Below are 25739 nucleotides of genomic sequence, written 5' to 3'. Positions count from 1 at the left end.
ATAAGTGATAAAGATTGTAGAGATAGTTTTAATTGATTTTATGAAAAAGCTATTTTAAAATATTAGATATTTCTTAAACAAGTAGATTATATATATTAATAATGATAGACCTATTTCTCCCACTTCTGGGGGCTGAGAAATCTAAGATCAGGGTGCTAGCAGATTCACTATCTGGTGAGAGCCATCTTCCTGTTTCATAGATGTCCGTCTTGTAGTAACCTCATATAGGGAGAGGGGCAAGGGGCCTCTCTGGAGCTTCTTCTGTAATGGTACTAATCATATTCATGAGGACTCTACTCTCACCTCCCAAAGGTTCCCCCCTCCTTATACCACGCATTAGGCATTTGGATTTAATGTATGACTGTATGAATTGGGCAGGAGACACATTCAGTCTATGGCAGTAAGAAATGTAGGTAATTATTGACATAATCTATTATATGTATTTGTCAATTTTGTGTATTGTAGGATACTAAGGAAATAATCTGAAATCATTCAAGTTGCTCAGTGGTTTAATTCTTCATCTAGTCTCATTTATGGATATGTGGTAGCTGCATTGCTATCAGGTGGGAGTTGGCTGACCTAGGCTAGCCTCACCTGGATGGCTTATGTGCTCCATATGGTCTGCCATCCTCCCATATGCTAGCCAGGGTCTGTTCATATGGTGGTGGTTCGAGCTCAGAGAGCAAATGAAGCATACACATTCTCTTGGAGCTTTGACTCAGCACTGGCACAAAACCACTTCCACCATGTTCTTATTAGTCACAAGGCCAGTAGACTTCACCTCTAAACAGTAGGAATAGCAAAATCACATTGTAAAGGAGTATAAATAGTACATGGAAGGGAATAATAGTGGAAGTTTATGTAAACAATCTACCACACTTATTGTCTTGAATCTTTGATTTTTACAAGTTTATTATAAACTTTTTTATGATTAATGCATTTGATATTGTGTAAAACAGAGGAAGAAAAAGTAGCAACTCCTGTTTCTAAAGTAGCATAACCAGAATTTAAAATTGAGAATGTTCAAGTGCAAAAATCTTTATAACACACATATATTACTAAAAACTAGAACAAAATACATAGCATATCTTTTTTCTAGGAACCAGATTAGATTAATGGCCTTTCAAATGGTGATAGCACATGTAGAGGCTATGTCAGAGATAGAATTGACAGAATTTAGTGTCTTCCTGGATAAGAGTATAGATTCTGAACTGTTTTACTTTGGAATATGGTGTGCCTGGTGATACCTTTTAAGTCATTTAATTAAAAATTGTATGCTGGATATTATTTTTGAAAATATCAATTTATTCACAATTGCATGAAGAATGTGACTTTTTTTGTTTTTGTGTTTTTGTTTTTTTACATGATGCATATAGCTTTTGTAGATTTTGGATAATTAGGTCAAAGCAGAACAAATGTTAAGGAAAAATAACTGTTACAGAAACTGTTCCTAAACGTGTCTCACTTATGAGAAATAGCATATAGGTTAATTTCAAAAACAACTCAGAAAAAAGTGGAGGAAACCGGGTTTCTAATTCTTTATATTTGCTACTAACCATTTAGGTGATTCTGAATCGGGTACTTGACCTTTTGCTTATTGATCTACTTATCTGCCTGGGTATAGGAGTTTCACCACTTAAACAAAAAATTGAAGATCACTGTTCTAGGCAATTCCCCTCTCCCACCTAGTTGTGTAGCATGAAGATTAAATGAATAAACATATGTAAAAAGCCCTAAAACTGTCTGATGCATAGTGGCCCCCAGCAGATTGTAGCCACATATACATGTTTTATATATATAATAGTTACATTTACGTTCTTGTCTTTCCTCAGTAGCCTCTGAGCTCTTTCACAGAGGAGACTGCTTTAAGTACATTTCATTACTCATAACAGGTACTCACCAAATATTCATTCAGAGGAAATAGCCTCATTTTAATGAAGAAGAGGTTAAGGCTGTTGGTTAACCTGTGCTGTTGCTGACATTAGTAGTTCTTATAATGGTTTGCACTTTGAAACTGCATAGCTGTTGCCACTGAACTGAACAGATAAGATACAGCGGTAAGTCGTTGCACTTGAGCCTGATCCAGAAAGGAAGCCCTGTACCTCTGGGGTGACAGCTGCATTAGTGCTGTTAGTAAATGATATGGCAGTATAGAGAATTCTTGTCTTGTCATTACTTGCAATTTGCAATGTAGTATCTACAAATCTTCTTAAGATTTTGGTCAGTAGTAAAGAATCTGATTAGACATTGTTCTTTACTCTTGGGAAAGAGACTAAATCTTTGGAAAGTCTTTTATTCATGAGCCCCTGGAACACACCTGCCTTGACGCTGATGAGGTGATTCTTGGGCCCTAGATTCTTGGCAGCTTCAGGGTGGGGGCTATTCACCAGAGAGAGCAACCCTTTGACCAGAGCCAGTCCAATCTACAGGGGAAGGAGGAGGCTGGAGATTGAGTTCAACCAAGTGGCCAATAATTTAACCAATTTTGCCCACACAATGAAATTCTATAACTAAAACTTTGGGAACTCCCCAGATTTGTGCCAGTTGGTTAGAAGTGTGGGTGTCCTGGAGATCCCACTTTGTCTGACATCTGAAGTGAGACTTTCTTGTTGGGCACCAATGTGTTAAAGCTGTGGCGTCTGATGCTAACTTGAGGTGTTTACTGTCAGAATTGAATTTCATACAGGACCACAGCTGGTCTTAAAACAAAATAGATATAGAAATTTGTTTATAATATTGTATACCTGGGTATAAACAAACCAAAATAACTTAGATAGAATTGCACTATAAAAACTGTATTTAAATACGCAGATAAGCTGATAAAAATAATTAAATCTTACTTAGACTTTGTGATGGAAAATAAACAACTCTTGCATTATGGGGTCCACCTTGAAGTAAAAGATGCACTACCAATTGCCATGAGTGAAATCTCTTATGTTAATTTATCATATCTGTGAGGCTGGAATTTTAATAACTTTGAATAACCATGAGGTGTACGCATAGGCCTTGCTTCAAGAAATCTCATCATAAGTCCTAGCTTACAATGGAGATGAATTAGAAAGACATTTAATATGAATTCCATTTTTGTAAAATGCTATACCAAAGAATTTACCACTGATTTAAAAAATTTACCTAGCAAAATTATACTGTGAGTTTACTTCCACATATAATTAAATGAAAAACATACATTGCAGAAGGCTCAAATGATAGCATTTTTTAGTAATAAAGCATTTTTAAATTAAGGTATGTACAGTATTTTTTAGACATATGCTTTTATACACTTAATAGACTACAGTATAATGTAAATATAACTTTTATATGCTCTGGGAACCCAAAAAAAATGTGTGTGACTGGTTTTATTGCTATATTCACTTTATTGCAGTAATCTGGAACCAAACCTGGCATATCTCTAAGGTCTGCCTATAAATGCAGAAGCATCCTTTTAATACACTTTGAGAGTATTTTCAAGCTATATACTTGGTTTTGTTTGACAGGCTCACCTGTGGAGAAATAGGAAATTCTGCTAGTTCAAGAAAAATTAACATAATCCTTTCCACCAAACTAAAAAATGCTAAGAAAATATCTTTAGAAGTACATTTCAAAACTAAAGCCTGGGGCCATATTTTGTATTTGCCCAAATTTATGAAATCCAGTTGAGGGTAAAGGTAAGGAAACAAATTCTTCAAAACTATGTTTTAGCTCTTATTTTTAGTACTAGAGGTAGTTTGAAAATGTAAGCTAAGGAAATAGGGGGTAGGTTTTGACATGGTTATACATTTTTCCTTTATGTGCCTTTTTTGGGGGAACAGTTTGGGGAAAAAGACAATGTATGGAAATTAAAATAGAATTTTACTGGTCTTCCTCTTTCCACCCTACACCTTTGGTCACCTGTTCTTTTCTTTCAGTCTCTCTCTCCCTCTCCCTCCTTCTCTCTCTGGTAATGTATGAAGGATGTCTCTTTGATAACCATCTCTGATAAATTATTCAAGATGGCTGTTAAGCATAACTTATTTGGTGGTAATACCCATAATGGTTTTAAAAGTCATTGATGATTTCAAAACTCTCAAGGGAAAGTATTTTCAGAGACCAAATTTAATTAGGAAAGGCAGAAAGGAACAGATACACATTTTTGCTTTTTTTGTATTTTCTCAAGTAGAGAATGAATTGTACATATTCTTACTATTTCCCTGGGTCAGGTACAGGATCACTACATTTCTAGCTAGCTTGATGACATAGTTGTTGTAGCAGCTCCTTGATTTCTCAGTTTTGAGTTAACGTTTTTTAAACCTATTTTCTGACTTTCAAAGGCCATGTTTTGAAGTGTTCTGTCTGATGCCTTTCTTGTTATACCTCACTGACAGTCCCCATGCTGGTCAGGACCCTGCTGTCTTTCTCAGTCAGTGCCCAGGCAGAAGGAATGTCTGGGACTTGGTGCAGCTCCAGCTTTTACCTTTTTTTTTTTCTTTTTCAATTTGTGGTAGAAAAAGATCACACAACATGAAATCTACCCTCTTTATAAATCTTTAAAGGTACAGTATAGTATTGTTAACTATTTGCACTTTTTTTTCGCAGTAGATCAAACTCTATTTTTCGTAACTGAAACTCTATACCCACTCAACAATAGCTCCCCATTTGCCCCTCACACCATTCTACTTTTTGCTTCTATAAGCTTGACCAATTTGGATACTGTAAGGGAGGAAAAAGTTTTCTCCCGTCCTTTAGGGTCCCTGACTATATCTAGAAATTAAACTGACAGATTAACAGGAGAAAAACATACAAATTTATTTAAAACAAATTTTATGTGACCAGGGAGCCTTTGTAAGGAAATGAAAACTCGAAGTGACAGACTTGAGTATTTTATGCTAGGTTTGATAAAGAATGGACAGTCATGGAGAAATACAGAGCAAGGAGTATGAGGTAATTCTAGTAAACTGGGGAAAATTTAGCAAGGTTTGTTGGTTAGGATTCTTCTTGGTGTCCCTTTGTCTTTGGAGATAAGGATGCTCCTTTACTGTGGGTGTAGGAAGAGCATCTCCTGCATGAGAATTTTATGACCCGTTTCAGTGAAGAAGGGCAATGTGGAGGGGAGATCAGAGTGACCTGTTTTTGCTGTTTTCTCTAACTCCTTCAGCTTAAAATATTCAATATGCCAAGATGCCATATTTTGGGGTAGCATGTCCTGTGAACTCCATTAATACCTCCTATAAGTGGAATCATGCAGTGTTTGTCCTTTTGAGACTGGCTTATTTCACCTAGTGTATTATCCTCAAGTTCCTCCGTGTTGTAACATATGACAGGATTTTCTTCCATTTTAAGACTGAATAATAGTTCATTTTATGTGTGTATAACATTTTCTCTCTTTGTTCATCCATCAGTGGGCGTTTAGATTGTTTCTACCTCTTGTCTATTGTAAATATCACCTCTGTTTTTGAAAGATAATTTTGATTGATATAGAATATCAGAGTGGCAGTTATTTTTTTTCATATTGATATGTCTTCAAATTCAATAATCTTTTCTTCTGCAAATTCTAATCTGCCCTAATCCCACTCAGGATAATATTTGTGTCTTCTGTGTCTCTACTTAACAAATTCTGTCTTCCTTCTAGTTTCTTGAACACATGAAAACATTTATAATAATTGATTTAGTGCTTCTCTATTAATTCTATCATGTCTCAGTTCTAGCTTACTTTAAGTTGATTGGTTTTTCCTACTTCTTTGCATGCCTGATAATTTTGGATCAGATGCCAGGCAATATGGATTTTAAATTGTTTTGGATGTTATATATTTTTGTATTTCTGAGCTTTTGTTCTGGGACCAGAGTTGCCCTCAGTTGAAAATTGCTGCTGACAGATACCCTATAAATTATGAAGTTTTCCACTCTGGCATTTGGGAGCAGGTACAATTCCAGGCCCTATTAGAGCCTCAGGCACCATTCTTTCTAATCTTTTTAGCTGATAGATTTCCCATACCCCAACTCTACAACCCCCCTACACACACTTGAAGTGGTTTCCTCATGCATTCATTAATTACTACTCAACTGAGTACTCAAGGATGACTACACTATGAACTCTAGCTGCCTTGGTTTCTCCAGATTCCAAGTTTTGTCTTTTCAACTCAGATCATTTTCCCTGTTCAGAGGCTTAAAGCAGTAATCTCTGGCAATCTTAGGACTCATGTAATTTGCTGATCACCTCCCAGAAGTCAGTTACTCACTGCCTTTTGTCCAGTGTCTTGTGAGTACCTGTGCTTTGTTCTATTTTGTAATTGTGTCAGGCAGAAGGGCAAACCTGGTTCCTGTTACTCCATCTTGGCTGGAAGAGGAAATTTAGTTTCCTTTGTAAAGCTTTACATTATTTGAAAAATACCTGTGACTGATCTCTCCTAACTTACCTACTTCCTATTTGATGTTTTCTATGTCAATTTTCTCAATAGCATATCCAAAAACAAATAAAAAGATCTCTGAGTAAAATAAGTTGTTTGATACAGTCTGAACTTGCTCCAAAAGATATTTTGTGAGTATTTTAGAAAACATCAAGCTATTTGTTTACTCACGTGTATCATTATTCCTTAAAAGCGTGCTCTCTCTCTCACATAACCTTATTTTGAGACCTGTTATTAAATTTTTGAAGATTAGTGATAATATATATAAAGCTCTTAGCATGTTGCCTGACACATAATGGTTTTCAAATATATTAGAATACATATTCACAGAAATTAAATAACCTGATTAAAGTAAGCTGTGAGCTGCTAAGGAAATATTTGAACTTCAGTGCGTCTGGTTCCAGCATGAGGTTACATTAAAATGGAATGTCAAAGGTATCCAGAGATGCAAATCTGCCACCAAGTGAGTTCTCTATCATTGATGACATTTACGTGTACACCATGCAACCTGGATATTATAGACAAGATGCAGACATGGAATGGCATTTGGGCTCAATGATATTTATAAAAATACACTTCACCCTGATTCTCAGATTCTCAAAAGCTTCAATTGTCGTTAACTGTTGAACAGAATTTGGGTGAATGGAAGTAATGATATTAAGGTAAAGGCAATCCAGACTGAGGATGAAACATTTATTATGTTATGTAACAAGAAAGCAAAGCAGGACTTTGTTAGAATCTAAGAAGAGTATTCTATGAAAGTTTATGTCCTATAAAGTGTCAGAAGTACTCTACAGTATAAACGTTTTTCTGTATTTCACTTATGGTACTTTGGTTTTGAAAGATTCTCCATTACAAATTTTAAGACTGATCATGCTTTTAACTCTTATGCCAAATTAGAATATTGAAAGTTCTGCTTTTAACTGTCACTTGGAAAAGTATATTTTTTGTAATGTGACCTCAATTTAATGTTTTGCAGGCAAAAGCAACAAATTACTCACCTACATGAAAGAATAAGGGATAATGAATTACGAGCACAGCATGCCATGTTAGGACATTATGTAAATTGTGAGGATTCTTATGTGGCTACTTTGCAGGTAAGATCAGAGGATTTTGTAGTTGTTATTTTATTAGTGAAATATGTGTTTATAATTATATACTTAGCTTGTGGGATTAGGACTTTTTTGAATTAATAATCCATTTACATGGTTCATATTTATGTGTGTAGTCAAAGGTGTCCAAGTGCTGTTTTCCGTCTGCCCAGTTCACACCCCTTCCCCACACACAAACAGGAACTACTTACTGTTGTCAGTTTCTAGTGTAGCCTTCCAGAGTTGATGTATATCACCAACAGATATAAATGTATTTTATTCTCTACCTTCGCTAAAATTATCAAAATACATACAGTGTTTGACACCTTGCTTTCTCCTTTATGTTATATAAAGTTATATAAAATACTATGATTATTTCCATATCATTGCATAGGCAGCATCCCTTTCCTTTGCTTTTATAGCTGCTTGATTTCCCATTTTATGGAGACAGTACCTGTCTCTACTTGTCGAAAGTTGGGTTGTTTCTAGTTTGGGACTATTACAAAATAATCTTTCAAAAGTGAAACTCTATACCTTAAAAAAAAAAACTCTCCATTCCCCTCCCTGATCCCTGGCAACTACCATTTCTACTTTCTGTCTCCATAATTTTTATTACTCCAGGTATCTCATATTGAGTGGAACTATACAATATTTGTCCTTTGTGATTGGCATATTTTGCTTAGCATAATATCCATATTGTAGCATGTGTCTGAATTTCCTTCCTTTTAAAGGCTGAATAATATTGCACTGTATGTGTACCATATTTTGCTTTTCCACTCATCTTTCAATAGACACTTGGGTTGCTTTTACATTTTAGCTATAGTGAATAATGCTGTGAACTTTTTAAAAATATTATTTATCTGAACATGGGTATACAAATATCTCTTTGAGACCCTACTTTCAATTCTTTTGAGTATATACTCAGAAGTAGAGTTGCTGGATCATATGCTAATTCTGTTTTTTAATTTTTTGAGGAACCACCATGTTGTTTTACCATAGTGGTGGTACCATTTTGCATTCCCACCAACAGTGTATAGGTGTTCCAGTTTCTCCACATTGTCACTAATACTTGTTATTTCCTCTTTTTTGATAGTAGCCATTCTAATGAATAGGATGTGATATCTTATTGTGGTTTTGATTTGCATTTTCCTAATGATTCATGATGTCGAACATCTTCATGTGCTTATTGGCTTTTTGTATATCTTCTTTGGAGAAATGTCTGTTCAAGTTCTTAGCCATTTTTGAGTTGGACTCTTTGTTTTTTCTTTATTAATTTTAGAAGTTCTCTATATATCTCAGTATTAATCCTTTGTCAGATATTATTTATTTCTGATTTTTTTTTCATTCTGTAGGTCATTTACTCTGTTGATAGCATCTTTTAATGTACAAGATTTTAAAATTTTCATAAAGTTTAATTTGTCTACTTTCATTTTATTGCCTGTGTCTTTGATGTCATGTGCAAAAAATCATTGCCAAATCCAGTGTCATGAAGCTTTTGCTACATGTTTTCTTATAAGAGTTTTATAGTTTTAGGTCTTATATTTGGGTCTTAGAGCCATTTTGAGTTAATTTTTGTGTATGGTGTTAGGTAAGGGTCCAACTTCATTCTGTTGCATGTGGATGTCCAGTTTTCCCAGCATCATTTGTTGAAAAGACTGTCTTTTCTTCCATTGAATGGGCCTGGTACCTTGTCAAAATTCGTTTGACCTATATGTTAGGGTTTATTGCTGGGCTCTCTATTCCACTGGTCTATATATGTCTCTCTTTATGCTAGGTACCACGTTGTCTTGATTACTATTTAGCTTTATAGTAAGTTTTAAAATCATAAAGTGTGGATTCTCCAGCACTGTCTTTCTTTCTGGTATTTGCAGTCTCTTGAGATTACATATGAATTTTAGGTTGCATTTTTCTGTTTATGCAAAAAAAAGTTGGGATTTTGATAGGAGTTGCATTTCAATCTGTAGATCACTTTGGGTGGTGTTGATACCTTAACAATGTTAAGTTTTCCAGTCCATGAGTGTGGGATGTATTTCCATTTATTTATGTCATCCTTAGTTTCTTTCAGCAGTGTTTTGTAGGTTTCATTGTATGATTCTTTTCTAACTTCTTTGGTTACTTTAAGTTACATCTTAAGTATTTTATTCTTTTTTTATACTATTTGTAAATGGAATTATTTTCATAATTTCCTCTTCAGATCATTCATTAGTAGTGTATAGAGATACAACTAAATTTTGTATATTGAATTTGTATTCTGATACTTTTGCTGAATCCATTTATTATCTCTATGCTTTTGCTGAATCCATTTATTATCTCTAACAGGTTTGTGTGTGTGTGTGTGTGTGTGTAATTTTAGGGTTTTCTACATACAAGATTGCATTGTCTGTGAACAGTGATAATATTACATCTTCCTTTTCAGCTTGTATCCCTTTAATTTCTTTTTCTTCCCTAATTTTTCTGGCTAGAATTTTCATTGCTCTGTTGAATAGAATCCTTGTCTTTTTCCTGATCTTAGAGGAAATGCTCTCAATCTTTCATCATTGAGAATAATGTTTGCTGTGGATGTTTTCTGTATAGCTTTTATTATGTTGAATAGTTTCCTTCTGCTTTTAGCTTTTTGAGTATTTTTATTGTAAATGAGTATTGAATGTTGTACACTTTTTGGGGCATCAGTTGAGATGGGTCTTTTTTCCTTCATTCTATTCTTGTGGGGTATTACATTGATTAATTTTTGTATTTTAAATCATTCTTGCATTCCAGGAATAAATCACACTTAGTCATGGAGTATAATCCTTTTAATATACTGCTTAATTCAGTTTGCTAATATATTGTTGAAGATTTTTGCATTAAAGCTCAAAAAGAATACTGGTCTGTAGTTTTTTTTTTTGTATTGTCTTTGGCTTTGGTATCAGAATAATGCTGGCCTCAGAATGAGTTAAGAAGTGTCCACTCCTCTTCCAGTTTTTGGAGAAGTTTGAGAAAGATAGTAGTTCTTTAAATGTTTGGTAGAGTTCACCAGTGAAGCCGTCGGGTCCAGGGGTAGGCCTTTTCTTTGTTTGGAGATTTTTGATTACTAATTCAATCCCCTACTAGTTATAGGTCTATAGATTTTTTGTTTCTTCATGATTTAGTGTTGGTAGGTTTTGTTTCTAGGAATTTATCCATTTCATATAGTTTATCTAATTTGTTGATATACAGTTAATTGTTCATACTACTTTCTTATAATTCTCTTCTCAGTAGAATTAATAGTTGTCTCCATTTCAACTTCTAATTTTAGTAATCGGAGTCTTTTGTTCTTAGTCCATCTAGCTAAGGTTTGTCAGTTTTGTTCTTTTCAAACTTTTGGTTTCCTTAATTTTCTCTGTTGTTTTTCTGTGTTCTGTTTCATTTATCTCTGTTCTAATCTTGTATTATTTCCTTCCTTCTAATAACTTTGGGTTTAGTTTGTTCTTCTCTTTCTAGTTTCTTACGTTGTAAAGTTAGGCTGTTGATTTGAGATCTTTCTTGTTTTCTCCTTTTTTTTTTTTTTCAGGAGGAGGTAATTGGGTTTATTTGTTTGGTTTTTCAGTGGAGGCACTGGGGATTGAACCCAGGATCTCCTGTATGCCAAGCATGCACTCTACCACTTGAGCTATACCTTCCCCCCTCCATATGGTTTTAATATTCATTTCTCCTAAGAGTAATTTTGAACTTCTTTTTATATATTTAAGACCCATTCACATTTCCCTTTCTGTGAATTATCTTTTCATATTTTCTGCTAATTTTTTCTGTTAGGTTTTTTTTTTTGCTTATTATGAACCCTTTGTATGTAAAAAAAATTAACTTTCTATCTATAATTTGATTTGCAAATACATTTTCCAACTTTGTCATATTTTCTTTCTATTGATCATTCTATCATTTTTCCTTAATCTTTTTCTACCATGAACTCTCTCTAATTCTGAGTATTTTTATAAATAAACCCATTTTACAAATGAACCCATGTAACAGTTATTAAACATCCTCTGTGCTGAATTCTGAGGTCACAAAAGTTGAAGAATAGTTCCTGCCTTCATGGATCTCAAACTATAAATAGAGACACCATGTAGGTAAACACATTTACCCATTCCTTTAAAATTTATTTGCATTCACTATAGGTAAGGCAGTGTCTAGGCTGTAGGAATAGAAATGTGAATGAGATTGGTTTTGTCTTTGAGAGTACAGCCTAATGTGAACTCAGACATAGGGTCTATGAGGCCTTATAACAAAATTTATATGGCTGGAAGGATTATTTTCTCCAGTTATTGTTGTTTTTAAGAATTTTCTTTAAATAAAAATTACCCTGAGTTTGAGTTGTAACTGCCAGTAGGTAACCTGATCAAGTGAACCACTTCTCAGTTGCCAGTCTTTGCTCATATTAAAAACAGCTTTATGTTTAGTTTTTGTATCTAATCTCTGATTATTAAAATGTTTATAAAGTTTATTTTTACCAAAGAGATGTAGTTCATTATGATGTTTTATAACAAAAAAGAGAGTTTTCCTTAAAACTTATTTTTATATTTTTTTATATAAATTTTATAATTGGCTTGTTTATTTCCTAAAGAAAATACTGCCAGATTACTTTATGGAGGCATGTACCTCTATTTGTGGAAATTTCATCATTTTCATTAACATCTTCATTCCTAGAATTTTAAAAAAACATTGTAAGTGCATTGTTATATTAAAGGCATTGTTTTATTAAAAACATTGTTTATATTAAATTATAACAAAGGCATCATTATATTAAAATCAGGGAATATTAAAGACCAAATAAACATCAGACTTATTTGAGGCAGAGGTATTTAACATAGAGATTCCAGCTCGTTTATACTTCTGTTACTAATATATCAAAATACCTTGTTGTTATGTGGTTTCATCAACACTTTCTATCACATGATAGCAAAGTTCTGTGGTACTGAGATTAATGCTGTACAGTTATTTGAAAGTGGTATTTCTGTACTATTTAAGTAGTATAATTTGCTTTGATAATGGTATTTTAATAGAACCTTGCAGTTTCTCCTTGTAAAATTTTTATTCTCTGAATACAGGTTTTACTTGAATTATACAATTATTATTATGTTACCGAAAGCATGTAAAACTTAATGTGTATCTGCAAGCTGAAGAACATGTTTTTTGACACAGTATCAGGCCAGTAGAGGGCTCTCCAAGTCAGTCTGCAAGGACAGAAATATTTGGAAGGATATGGAAAATGGGGCTGCTAAAAATATCAGAAGAATTTTAAATTATGAGGGGGAATTAAAATATTGATGAGAAATTCATATTAAAAGGTAAATGTAATTATTAAAAGGGGATACAAGAAAAAACCCTAAGTACTGAATGAGTATGATAAATATACAAGGTAAACTTTTTTTCAGTAGGTAGCTATATAGAGTGGATAAAATGGCAAGGGTTTAGAAGAAACAACTAATAAGATAATAAAATATTTTTTTAGTGAAGGAATTTTTTGGCGTGTGAATAATATGTATTTTTATTGAACAAATTTGACATGTAAAATGGTATAAGCTTGGGTACACCATGTTACTTTGATACATTTTATGTACTATGTGTAATATGATTACTGATGTAGCAGTATTTATCACATTACATAATTATAATATAATTGTCTGTATTCATTATACTGTGCATTACGTTTTTATGGCATATTTACTACTCCTTAAAGTTTGTACCGTTAAACACCATTATTCTTATTCCCTGTAGACACCGCCCCCTCACCGCCAAATCTCTGGTAACCAGATACTCTCTGTTTTTTTTTACAGGTTTAACTTTATTAGATTCCATGTATAAGTGATATCATACAATACTTGCCTTCTCTATCTGACTTATCTCACTTGGCATAATGTGCTCAAAGTCTATTCACGTTGTCTCAAATGGGAGATAGCCTCCTTTATCGTGGCTGAATAATATTCCATTGTATGTACTTGTATTCCACTGTGTGCATCATGTAGTCTTTTATCCATTCATCTGTTGATGGGCATTTGGGTTGTTTCCATATCTTGGCTGTTGTGAATAATGCTGTGATAAACATGAGAGTACATGTTGTTGAACCCTGTTTTCATTTCCTTTGGGTATGTACTCAGAAACAGAATTGCTGGATTGTATGATAGATCTGTTTTTAATTTTTTGAAGAACCTTCACACTGTTTTCCATAGCAGCTGCACCAATTTACATTCCCACCAGCAATGTATAAACATTCCCTTTCCACCACTTCCTCACCAGCACCTGTGTTTCTCTTGTGTTCTTTATAATGGCCATTCTAATGGGTGTGAGGTTGAGATCTCATTTTGGTTTTGATTTGCATTTCCCTGATGATTAGTGATGTTGAGCATCTTTTCATGTGTCTGTTGGCCATTTTGATGTCCTCTTTAGAAAAATATTTATTTAGTTGTTTTGCCTATTTTTTAATCAGATTGTTTGGGGTTTTTATGTTGAATTTAGTGAATTCTTTATATATTTTAGATATTAGCCCCTTATCTAGTATGTGGTTTGCAAAAATGTTCTTCCATTCTGTAGGTTGTCCTTTCATTATTATTGCTTATGTTGCTGTACAGAAGCTTTTGAGTTTGATTAGTCTCATTTGTTGATTTTTGCATTTGTGGTTCATCCTTTTGGTGTCGTCCCCAAAAAATTATTGCCAAGATCAATATCAATGACCTTCTTCCCTGTATTTTCTTCTAGGAGTTTTATGGTATCAGGTCTTATGTTTAAGTCTTTGAGCCATATTGAGTTAATTTGTGGGAGTGGTGTGAGATAGGGATCCAATTTCATTGTTCTACATGTGTTTCTCCAGTTTTCCCAGCACCATTTGTTAAGGAGACTCTCCTTTTCCCATTGGGTATTCTTGGTTCCTTTGTTGAATATTAATTGACTTTGTATGCTGGGATTTCATTCTGGGTTCTCTGTTCTGTTCCATTGGTTGATGTGTTTATTTTTGTGCCAGTACCAAATTGTTCTTATTGCTATGGCTTTGTAGTATAGTTTGGAATCTAGAACTATGACACCTGTGGTTTTGTTCTTTTTTTCTCATTATTGCTTTTGCTTTCCAGGGTCTTTTGTGTTTCCACACAAATTTAGAATTGTTTGTTCTATCTCTGTGAAGAGCGGCAAAGGAATTTTTTTCCTTGGATTTATGAACATTATTTTTTATGCACAGCGTTTTGTATATGCACATTTTGGGGGTCCATAATTGTCCATCCTAATTCATTGGTACATTAAAAAGAAATTATACTTCTAATATTCTGTGTATTCTAAATTAAAGTATATATTTGAAATAAAATAACTTTTTGAATTAATAAATAGATGAAAAAACGTATTCTTGAGAAGGAACTTCTGTTTGCCTATTAAAAACTTGGAATAACCTTATGGTCAAAATGACCTGAGAACTGGACATTGCTAAGTTTCACAGATGGAAAATGAGAAACTAGGGTTTTATCCTAAAATCCAAACTTCCTAGATTGTTTCAGCAATAGAATTGGTAGAACCAAGGAATGATTTGTATGTATAATACCTTATACCAAAATTTCAATCTGTGAATAATAGGCTTGTATGGAAAAAACAACAAACAAACAAACAAAAAAATGTGAAGGACCCCATTTCCTTTTTTTAAAAACTGAAAGATATCTCTTCTTTTGAAAGACCAATCAAATAATAATTTTTCTTGGTAAGCTATATTAATGCATCCTTTGGTTCTAATGAGCATTTCATAAATGAGTCCCACCTTTGCAAATGAGCTCATTCAACAGAATATAAACATCTAATGTGTTAAATGCTGGGCCCACAAAAGTGAAGAACAATTTCTATCTTCATGGAACTTTAAGCTCACAGAGGAGACTATATCAAAAACATATTTATCCATTTCTTAAAAATTCATATTTACTATGGATAAGTTGCCATTTAGGCTCTACTAATAGGTGAATGAAGTTGGTCTTTCCCTCAGAGTGTATAGTCTAATGAGGAACACAGGTAAATATCAGACAATTGCAGTATGCTGGAGGTGCTCAAAACAGATATGTATGAAATGTTATGGGAACCCATACTAAGCACATATAAACCAGCCTTCCAGAGATCAAGTCAGGGATATCTAATCTGAGAACCTGATGGACTAAAAGAATTTAGACAGGTAAAGGAGGTGGCAGAATATTTGAGGCATAGTAAATTGCATGCAAAGAGGCCTAAAGGCAAGAAAGGAGGTAATGCTTTTAGAAAACTGCAAATTATTCTGTAAGGATACAGTATAAAATGAGAGAAGAGTAGTAGTAAGAGATGTGGTTGAAGAGGTAAGCAGGGTCAAGTTGAGAAGTTATTCCAGTGGCATAATAGAGACTGGATTTAAGATAGATGGTATTGGAGACAGGGAAACAGTCAGGATGCTACCTTATTAGTCTAACAGTTAGATGAACACCTGAATTTTAAAACAATGTTGATCAGGATGAGAAGAGTACTTGTTAAACATCTGTGACCATGCATGTGCCAGATTTAGTGACATTGGCATGAGAGGGATGGTTGCCTCATTTCAAATGGGGCTATAGTGATTGGTTTATATCATCAATGACCAGGGTAGAGACTATTCCATCAGGAGTAGATTTAGGGGAGAAAAATAATGAGTTAAGCTTATATATTGTACATTTGGGACTGAGACGAAGGAGGCCCGATTCCTGGGTATAGGTCTGAGGGAGAGATTTAGGGATTATCAGTATACGTGGGTAGTTGTTGAAGCCTTGGGCAGCCTTGGGCATGATCTAGTATTGCAGGGAGTGAAGAAGACAAGACAGGAACAGCAGGAAGGCAGCAGAAGCGCACAACTCATAAAGGAGCCTGGGAGGTGGGGTGGGGTACTGTCACAGAATGGAAGAGAAGAAAGGCCTTCTCCAGAGAAAGGAGATAAAAGATGAGTATAATTCATTAAATGTAGAAATTAAAGCTCTTTTGCTTCAGACTTTTCTGTCTGCTTAATTTCATCTAGAGGTTGAACTATAGCTTATCTTGCTGCAAAATACATTTCTGTAGTGCAAATTTGCTCATACACAGATTATAAATAGGAGAATGATGTCAGCATAGTTTTCAGGTCTCATTGGTTCATCTGTGTTTTTGTTTTGTTCCCTAGGCAAGTGGAGTTAAAATAATGGGAGTAAAATTAGAATTTTTGGCAGGCTGTTTTTAAAAAAAAGGGCTTAGGCTCGTCTACTGCATTAACAGCAGAACCCTCTTCAGGTTTTATTTAAAGGAAATTATAAGAGTGCCTGTACTTCCTTGAGAGATGCACTTCCTCCATTAGTGGTTTTCAATTCACGGCAGATTATGTTGTTACCTGCCCACCGAAATAGCAGTCCCTCTGTTGCGGAGTTCTGCCTTCATCATCTCACCACCACCAGACCTGTTCTGATCAAAATGACATCAGTGTTTTGACTGTTTGTATGCATGGGTTTTTGTAATATCAACCGTGGTTGCCTGCCCAGGATGTTCAACTTATCTCCTGAGTTACTGTCTTCATTAATGATCTGATTTAAAGTTGGATAGGTTTTGAGTAGGTTATTCTTACTACTATTTTTCCATAAGCCCTGTTATTTTTAGTGCATGATTTGCCAGTGGTTTTCCAGTGATGCATGTATTTAATTAGAGTAAAAACACCTGTGGTAGCTTTTTTTTGTGAAATTAATAAATCTTTTAAGGAAGTTTTAGTTCACAGCAAAATTGAGCAGAAAGTACAGAGAGTTCCCATCCTATGTCCCCACACACCCACAACCTCCTCTACTATTGACATCTTGTCTCACAGCGTACAACATTTGTTCCAGTTGAACCTGTACTGACACATCATTATCACCTAAAGACCATAGTTTACATTAAGATTGTTCACACTTGGTATTGTACATTTTATGAGTTTGGACCAATGTAATAATAATGACATGCATCCACTATCATAGTATCATATGGAAGTTTCACTACCTTAAAAGTCTTACGTGCTCTAGCTGTTCATCCTTCCTTTCCCCTTGTCCTAGCAACAACTAATCCTTTTACTGTCTCTAGTTTTATCTCTTCCAAAATGTCATATAGTTGGAATCAAACAGTATATGGCATTTCAATTGACTTCTTTCACTTGGTAATATACATTTAAGTTCTCTCTGTCTTTTCACATACTGATGGCTCAGTTCTTTTTAGCATTGTATAATATTCCATTGTCTGGGTGTACCACAGTTTGTTTATCCATTCACCTACTTAAGGAAATTTTAGTTGCTTCCAGATTTGGACAGTTATGAATAAAGCTGCCAATAATGTGCATTGCAGTTTTTTGTATAGGCATAAGTTTTCACTTCCTGTGGGTAAATACCAAGGAACATGATATGGATCATGTGGTGAGAATATGTTTAGTTTTTAAGTAACCACCAGACTGTGTTCCACAGTGGCTGTATCACTTTGCATTTCTACTAGCAATGAATGAAAGTTCCCATTCTTCCATATCCTCACCAGTATTTGATATTGTCAGTGCTTTATATTTTGGCCATCCTAACAGGTATATAGTGGTAGCTCATTGTCGTTTTAATTTGCAATTCCCTAAAGATATATGATGGACAGCTTTTCATATGCTTATTTTCAATCTGTATATTTCTTTGAGGTGTTTGTTCAGATCTTTTCCTCCCTTTAAATTGTGATGTTTGTTTTCTTATTGAATTTTAACAGTTCTTTGTGTAATTTGGATACAAGTTCTTGATCAGTTGTGTCTTCTGCAAATATTTTCTTCCAGTGTGTGGACTGTCTTTTCATCCTCTTGATACTGTCTTTTGCACAGCAGAAAATTTTAATGAAGTCCATCTTATCAATTATTTATTTCATGGAGCATGCTCCTTGGTAGCAATCTTAAAGTCATTGCAAGCTTTGGCCCCTCTGCAGACTAGCTCCAGGCAAGTTCCATCCTGCCAGGGCCTCAGGGCTCCCTTCCTTCTCAAACTGTGCAGAGTGAAATTATTTCCAGTAAGGTGATTATCCTCCCAGGGTCTATCTATACCTCATGCTCTAACCTAGGGCCCTACAGCCTGGCTAGGAGGACACCAAACCAGTGAACTGCCATTTACTTCTTGGACTTCTGCTTTATTAATTAAGCTACACTGTTTGTGTCCAACTGCACCTGACTGCCAAGTCCAGAAGATTTCACTGGCGTGCCTTGCCCCTAAATGCCAGATGTAGTTTGCTTTTATCACTGCTCAATCCATATTACAGAAATAAAAAGTGCTGTGATCTCCAAAAAAAAAAGTCATTGCCATATCCAAGGTCATCTGAGTTGTCTCCTATGTTATCTTATAGAGGTTTTATAGCTTTGCATTTTATGTTTAGGTCTATGGTGTATTTGAGTTAATTTTTGTGAAGAGTTTTGTGAAGAGGTCTGTGTCTAGAATTTTTTTTTTTGGCATATGTATGTCCAATTGTTCCAGCACCATTTGTTGAAAGGACAGTTTTTGCTCCATTATATTGCCTTTCCTCTGTCAAAAGATTGACTGTATTTGTGTGGATTTATTTCTGGGCTCTCTGTTCGGTTTCACTGACCTGTTTGTCTATTCTTTCCCCAATACTGCACACTCTTGATTACTATAGTTTTACTTTAAGTCTTGAAGTCAGGTAGTGTCAGTCCTCTTTCAGTATTACATTGGCCATTCTGGGGCTTTTGTTTTTCCATATAACCTTTAGAATCAGTTTGTCACTATCCACAAAAGAACTTGCTGATATTTCTATTGAGATTGCATTGAATCCATAAATCAAGTTGGGAAGAACTTGACACCTTGACAATATTGAGTCTATCCATGAACAAGGAATATCTCTTCATTTATTTGGCCCTTCTTTGATATCTTTGATCAGAGTTTTATAATATTCCTTGTATAGATCTTGTACATATTTTGTTAGATTTATACTATTTCATTTTGGAGGGTGCTAATGTAAATGGTAATGTGTTTTTAATTTCAAATTCTACATATTCATTGCTGGTATATAGGAAGGCGCCTGATTTTCATATATTAACCTTGTATCTTGCAGCCTTTCTATAATTGCTTATTAGTTTCAGGAGTTTTTTTGGCCAGTTCTATTGGATTTTCTGCATAGGTGATCATACTGTCTATGAACAAAAACAGTTTTATTTTTTCCCTCCAAATCTGCATAAGTTTTATTCCCTTTTCTTACTGTATTCTTTAGGACTTCCAGTACAGTGTGGAAAAGTAGTGGTGGGAGGGACAGCTTTGCCTTTTTCCTGATATTAGCAGGAAAGCTTTTGAGTTTCTCACCATTAACTCTCTGGCTCTGTTTATTGATATGATCATATGATTTTCCTTCTTTAGCCTGTTGATATGATGGATTATATTAATTGATTTTTTGAATGCTGAATCAGCCTGTATCCCTGGGATAAATCCCAATTGGTCATGGTGAATAATCTTTTTATACATTGTTAGGTTCAATTTGCTAATATTTTGTTGAGAATCTATGTTTCTGAGAGATATTCGTCTGAGTCTTCTTTTCTTGTAATGTCTTTGTCTTGTTTTGGTATTAGGATAATTCTGGCCTCATAAAATAAGTTAGGAAGTATTCCCTCTACTTCTGTGTTCTGGAAGAGACTGTAGAGAATTGGTATAATTTCTTCCTTGAATTTTTGGTAGAATTCACCAGTAAACCCATCTGATCCTGATGCTTTCTGTTTTGGAAGGTTGTTAATTATTGATTCAGTTTCTTTAGTAGATATAGGCCTATTCAGATTGTATGTTTCTTCTTGTGTGAGTTTTGGCAGATTATGTCCTTCAAGAAATTGGTCCATTTCATCTAGATTATCAACTTTGTAGGCATCAAGTTGTTCATAATATCTCTTTATTATACTTTCAATGTCCATGTGATCTGTAGTGATGTAAATTTGTGTCTTCTCTCTCTTTTTTATTGGTTAGCCTGATTATCTGATTATTGGTTTTACTGATCTTTTCAAGAACCAGCTTTTGGTTTTATTGATTTTTATCTCTTCTTGTTTCAATTTCATTGATTTCTGCTCTCAATTTTATTCTTTTCTTTTACCTACTTTTGGATTTTATTTGCTCTTCATTGTGTGGTTACCTAAGGTGGAAGCTTACAGTATTAATTTTAAGTCTTTCTTCTTTTTTAATGTATGTACTCAATATTATAAATTTCCCTCTAAGCACTACTTTCACTACATCCCATAAATTTTGATAACTTGAATTTTTATGTTCATTTAGTTCAAAATATTTAAAAATTTCTCTTGATATTTTTTTTCTTTGACCATATATTATTTGGACATGTATTGTTTAATCTCCAGGCATTTGGGGATTTTCCAGCTACCTTTCTGTTGAGCTCTAGTGTAATTCCATTATGATCTGAGAACATACATTGTGTGATAGCTCTTCTTTTAAATTTTTTAAGGTGTTTTTTATGGCCTGGAATGTGGCCTGTCTTGATGAGTGTTCCTTGTGAGTTTGAGAAGAATGAATAATCTCTTGTTGGATGAAGTCGCCTGTAGATGTCAGTTACATTCAGTTGGTTGATGGTGCTCTTAAGTTCAACTGTGTCCTTATTTTCTGCTTGATAAATCTGTTCATTTCTGATAGAGGGTTATAAATTCTCCATCTATTATAGTAAATTCATCTGTATCTCCTTGCAGTTGTCAGTTTTTGTCTTACATATTTTAATGCATGTACACATTAAGGATTGTTATGTCTTCTTGAAGTATTGACCCTTTTATCATTATGTATTGCTCCTCTTGATTCCTGATAAATTTTCGTAATCTTGGAAGTCTGAAATTAATATGGCTACTCCAGTTTTCTTTTGATTAATGTTAGCATGATATCTCTTTTCCCATTCTCCCATCCTTTTTCTCTAATCTGTGTAAGTTTTTATGTTTAAAGTGAGTTTCTTATAGACACATATAGGTGGATCTTGTTTCTGGATCTACTCTGACAATCTCTTTCAGTTAATGTATTTAGACCATTCACAGTTAAAGTGATTGTTAACATAGCTGGATTAATATTGACCATGTTTGTTGCTGTTATTCTTTGTCCATGTTTTCCTCTTCTAGATTTTTTCTGTCTTTTGTGGCTTTAATTGAGCATTTCATATGATTCCATTTTCTCTTTTTTTTTTAACCATATAGATTACACTTTTTTTTAATTAAAAGAGTTTTTTAATTTAATTTTTTTAGTGGTTACGCTAGAGTTTGCAATATACATTTATAACCAATACAAGTCCACTTGCAGGTAATACTGCTTTTCCTGGGAGGTGCAAATACTAAGTGTTCCTCAACTTCTGCTCCTCTTCCTTGTATCATTGCTGTCATTCATTTCACTTATATGTAAGTGTGTACATGGGCACACGTGTGTGAGTACATTGTTGTCAATATTATTTTGAGAATCTTTTATCTGTTAAATCAATTAAGAAAAATAAAAGCTTTTATTTTATGTTCACTTACACCTTCTCTGATGCTTTTCCTTTCTAGATGTATGTAGATCCAAGATTCTAACCTTTATCGTTTCTCTTCTCTCTGAAGAACTTCTTTTAACATTAACATTTCTTGCAAGGCAAGTCTACTGGCAACAAATTCCCTCAATTTTTGTTTGAGAAAGTTTTTATTTCTCTTTCACTTTTGAAGGATAATTTCATAAGATATGGAGATCTAAGTTGGTGGGGATTTTCCTCAACAATTTAAAAATTTCACTCTGCTCTCTTCTTGCTTGCATGGTTTCTGAGAAGCTAGATAAAACTTTTATCTTTTCCTGTCTATAGGTAAGATGTTTTTCCCTTTGTCTTCTTTCAAGACTTTTTTTTTACCTTTGATTTTCAAAAATTTAAATATGATATGTCCAAGTGTAGTTTTGGGGCATTTATTTTGCTTGGTGTTCTCCGAGCTTCCTAGATCAGGGTTGTGGTGTCTGACAACTTTGGGAAATTCTCAATCGTATTGTTTTAAATATTGCTGTTTTCTTTCTCTCTTTTCCTTGTGGTGTTCCCGTAACATGTGTGTTAAAACTTTTGTAGTTATCTCTCAGCTCTTGGATATTCTGTTCTATTTTTCCCAGTCTTTTTTCTCTTTGGATTTTGGTTTTGGAAGTTTCTATTGTCATATCCTCAAGCTCACAGATTGTTTCTTCAGCCCTGTCTAGTTTACTGATAACCGCATTAAAGACATTCTTCATTTCTGTTACAGTATTTTTGATCTCTAAAATTTCTTTTATATTTTCTCTTAGAACTTCTGTCTCTGATCTTACATTATCCATCTGTTCTTGCACACTGTCTACTTTAGCATTGAAGCCCTTGGCGTATTAATTATAGTTTTAAAAAATTTGTGGTTTGATAATTCCAATATTTGTGGCATATCTGACTCTGGTTCTGATGCTTGTTCAGTCTCCCCAGGTGTACTGGTAAAAGGAAATGTGGTCAATAGGCCTTTAGTACTGTAGTGGTAAGGTGTGTGAGAGGGAGAAACATTCTGTAGTCTTTAGACTAGATCTTAGTCTTTTCATGAGCCTGTGCTCCTGGACTGTGAACTTCACCAGTGCTTGTCAGTGTTTTCCTTCCCACCCTTAGGTGGGACAAGATGGCTCGAGGCAGCTGGCATTGGATATTAATTCTTCCCTCATGTGGAACGCTAGAGAGAACTGATTTGGAGTATTCTCCTTCTAGGCTTGTTGGTTCCCTTCTAGGTAGCTTAGTCTCTGGTAAAATAGTTTCTCCTCAGGGCAGGCCTTGTTAAGAAGAGTATAGTGTTCTGGCATTTCAAAATAGTTTTTTTTTTCCCTCCTCTGCTGAAAGCATGAGGAGATTTTTCTCTGATACTGTGAGGACCTGATAGAGCTTCTGGTGATAAAACTCAAGAAAATTGGGTGTCCTCTATGACTGGGTGCCCCTGTAGTTTTTGACTCTCAGACTTGTTCACTCTGAGCCTTCAGCAAATTCATCAGTTACAGTCCTGGTCTTCCTACTCCAGCACTGGTTCCCATGGGTAATTCTGTTCCAGTAAATGTGATTGTTTCTATTTGTCTGCTTATGGAATTTGTGGGGGAGCAGTTTTCCCTGTGACGTCACTTCTCTGGGACATCGAAGAAGAGTTGTTGATTTTTAAGTTTGTTCAGCTTTTTACTTGGTAAAACAGATTGGCAGATTCTGAGCTCATTATATGCCAGACTGGAAATCGTAAATCTGTATTAACTTTTTACAGTTTCCTAGCCATTTTCTTGGGTTCTAGACTCATTTCTTTCCCTGATATTCATATCTATTTGTATGTTCAGCTGGTGTCTTAATATCAATAGGCTTTAATTGTAATTAAGTACATCTACTTAGACTTGTTCTCCCATATAACCTTCTTGCCTCTGCTCAGAATATGATCTTCCCTGTTACTTAGATTCAGAATTTCAAACCTTTAGTTATCGTTAACATTTCTTGTCCATTCACATTTTAAAAAATAATTTTTCTATATCCTCTCATTTCTGCTTCCAGAGTTTCTTTCTTCTATTGTCAGTGCTCTTGTTGAGCTCCTTGTTTTTCGGGGTTTTGTTTTTTTTAGCTAAATAGGTTAAGATAATTTCAAGTGATATATTCACATCCAGTCATCACATCCTTTAATTCATCCTGTCCACTGCTTCCAGTTGTTGTGGCACTCTCCTGTCCTTTTTCCTCTTTCCTCTTTTCTTTTTCCTTTAATCTAAAGAGTTTTCACACTAGGGTAAATGCTAGGGAATACAGAGTTACAAAACAGAGTTCACAGACTTTTTTTTTTTGGTATCATATTTCATTTACTCTAAGATCTACGTTTTTTTCCCTCCATGTTAAAAAATTGCCACATATCAACATTTCTCTTAAAATAATATCTTAAAATTGATAGCATCTTTGATTTGATGAAAGCAGTTTTTGTAAGGGTAAATATGGGATTGTACAATATAGGGCCAGTAAATTGGTGATGGAATCTGGTTTTCAAAATGGAAAGAGAATTGTATAAAATCTAGGACCTTTTAGTTTTATGGCCAAAGAATATTGGTTCCATTAGTGAGATCTGAAGTGTATTCTGAGACTGTAGAGTGAGGATCTGGCCAGGAGGAAAGATGATTGTAGGTATTTCAGAGATACCTGCTGAGATGGGTTAGTTATTGACAACACTGAGAACATACTTTTTCAGAAATTATCTTTTTAAAATAGACATTTTAGAATGGGTATAGAAATCTTGGTCAGAGTCATTTTTCCCTAGAAATCAGAAAGCATTTTTCCACGGTCATCTTGGTCAGTTTTCAGAACTCTTGTGAAATTCAGTCCCTTCAGATTCTTTGTGTCAAATGTTTTGTTGTTGTTGTTGTTGTTGTTGTTGTTGAAGCTTTTAAGATTTATTTCTTCATCCTCTTGAAATTTCAGAGGGTATACCTTTCAGTTTATTTGTTTTTATTCATTATGCTAGTATTTATGTCCTCTACTTTTGGGAAACACGTTTTTTCAGCTTCTGGTGTTCCTTCTCATCAGATGTTGGACCTTCTGAATTAATCATCTGGCTACTGTTCTGGTATTGGGGATTTTAAAAAGGTTCTCTTCTGCTATTTCTATCAGTTTTTTTAAAAATCTTTCTCTTTTGGGGTGTTGATAGCACAGACTTCTTAAATCATGTAACTTTCTTGTTATATAATACCATTACTAAATTCCCATTTCCAGTGAATTAAGGATGAACTCTGAACTTGTGATTCTAAAGTATGGTCCCACTTAGATATTTTAATTTCTCCCTCTTAAAATCTATCCTTTAAACAAATATGGGTACTCTGCATGTATTCCATCTTTTACCTTTTTAGAATGTTCTTTCTAGTATGCTTATCTCCTTTTCTCCATTCCTGCCAGAATCCTGCTTACTTTCAAAGTGTCTCAAAAGCTACCTCCCCAGTAAAGCCTTTTCCCTAATTGTCCCAAAACCCTCTTTATTTATCCTCTCACCTCCCAACACTTTGTACTTAAGATGGCTTTTCTTTGGCTGCCATACCATTCTGTGTCCTATATTGTTATCTAAGGGTTTCTCTTATGCCTCTCATTAGAATTTGAGTTTGTAAAGGGCATCGCCTGAGTCTGTCATCTTTGATTTGAAATAGCCTGTATATGATAAATGCTATTTATGTAATTTTAAAAATTTTATTTCCTTCCAGTTTTATTGAGATATAATTGACTTATAGCACTGTGTAAGTTTAAGGTGTACAGCCTAATGATCTGACTTTCATACATCATGAGTGATTACCACAATAAG

At 34.4% G+C, this 25739-nt stretch overlaps 1 protein-coding gene across 6 annotated transcripts in view; it reads left to right on the top strand.

Annotated features, from left to right (window-relative positions):
* Positions 1–25739, top strand: part of CEP85L (centrosomal protein 85 like) — a 137826-nt gene that overhangs the window by 82164 nt on the left and 29923 nt on the right. For all 6 annotated transcript variants that reach the window (XM_006205701.4, XM_072965795.1, XM_072965791.1 and 3 more), the window contains one exon: positions 7360–7477. In XM_006205701.4, coding sequence (XP_006205763.2) covers positions 7360–7477 — 118 coding nt within the window. The remainder of the gene's footprint in view (positions 1–7359; positions 7478–25739) is intronic.

Source organism: Vicugna pacos, chromosome 8 (assembly GCF_048564905.1).
Source record: "Vicugna pacos chromosome 8, VicPac4, whole genome shotgun sequence".
Taxonomy (NCBI): domain Eukaryota; kingdom Metazoa; phylum Chordata; class Mammalia; order Artiodactyla; family Camelidae; genus Vicugna; species Vicugna pacos.
Note: the sequence above shows the minus strand (reverse complement) of the source record. Positions and strands in the feature narration are given on the sequence as shown.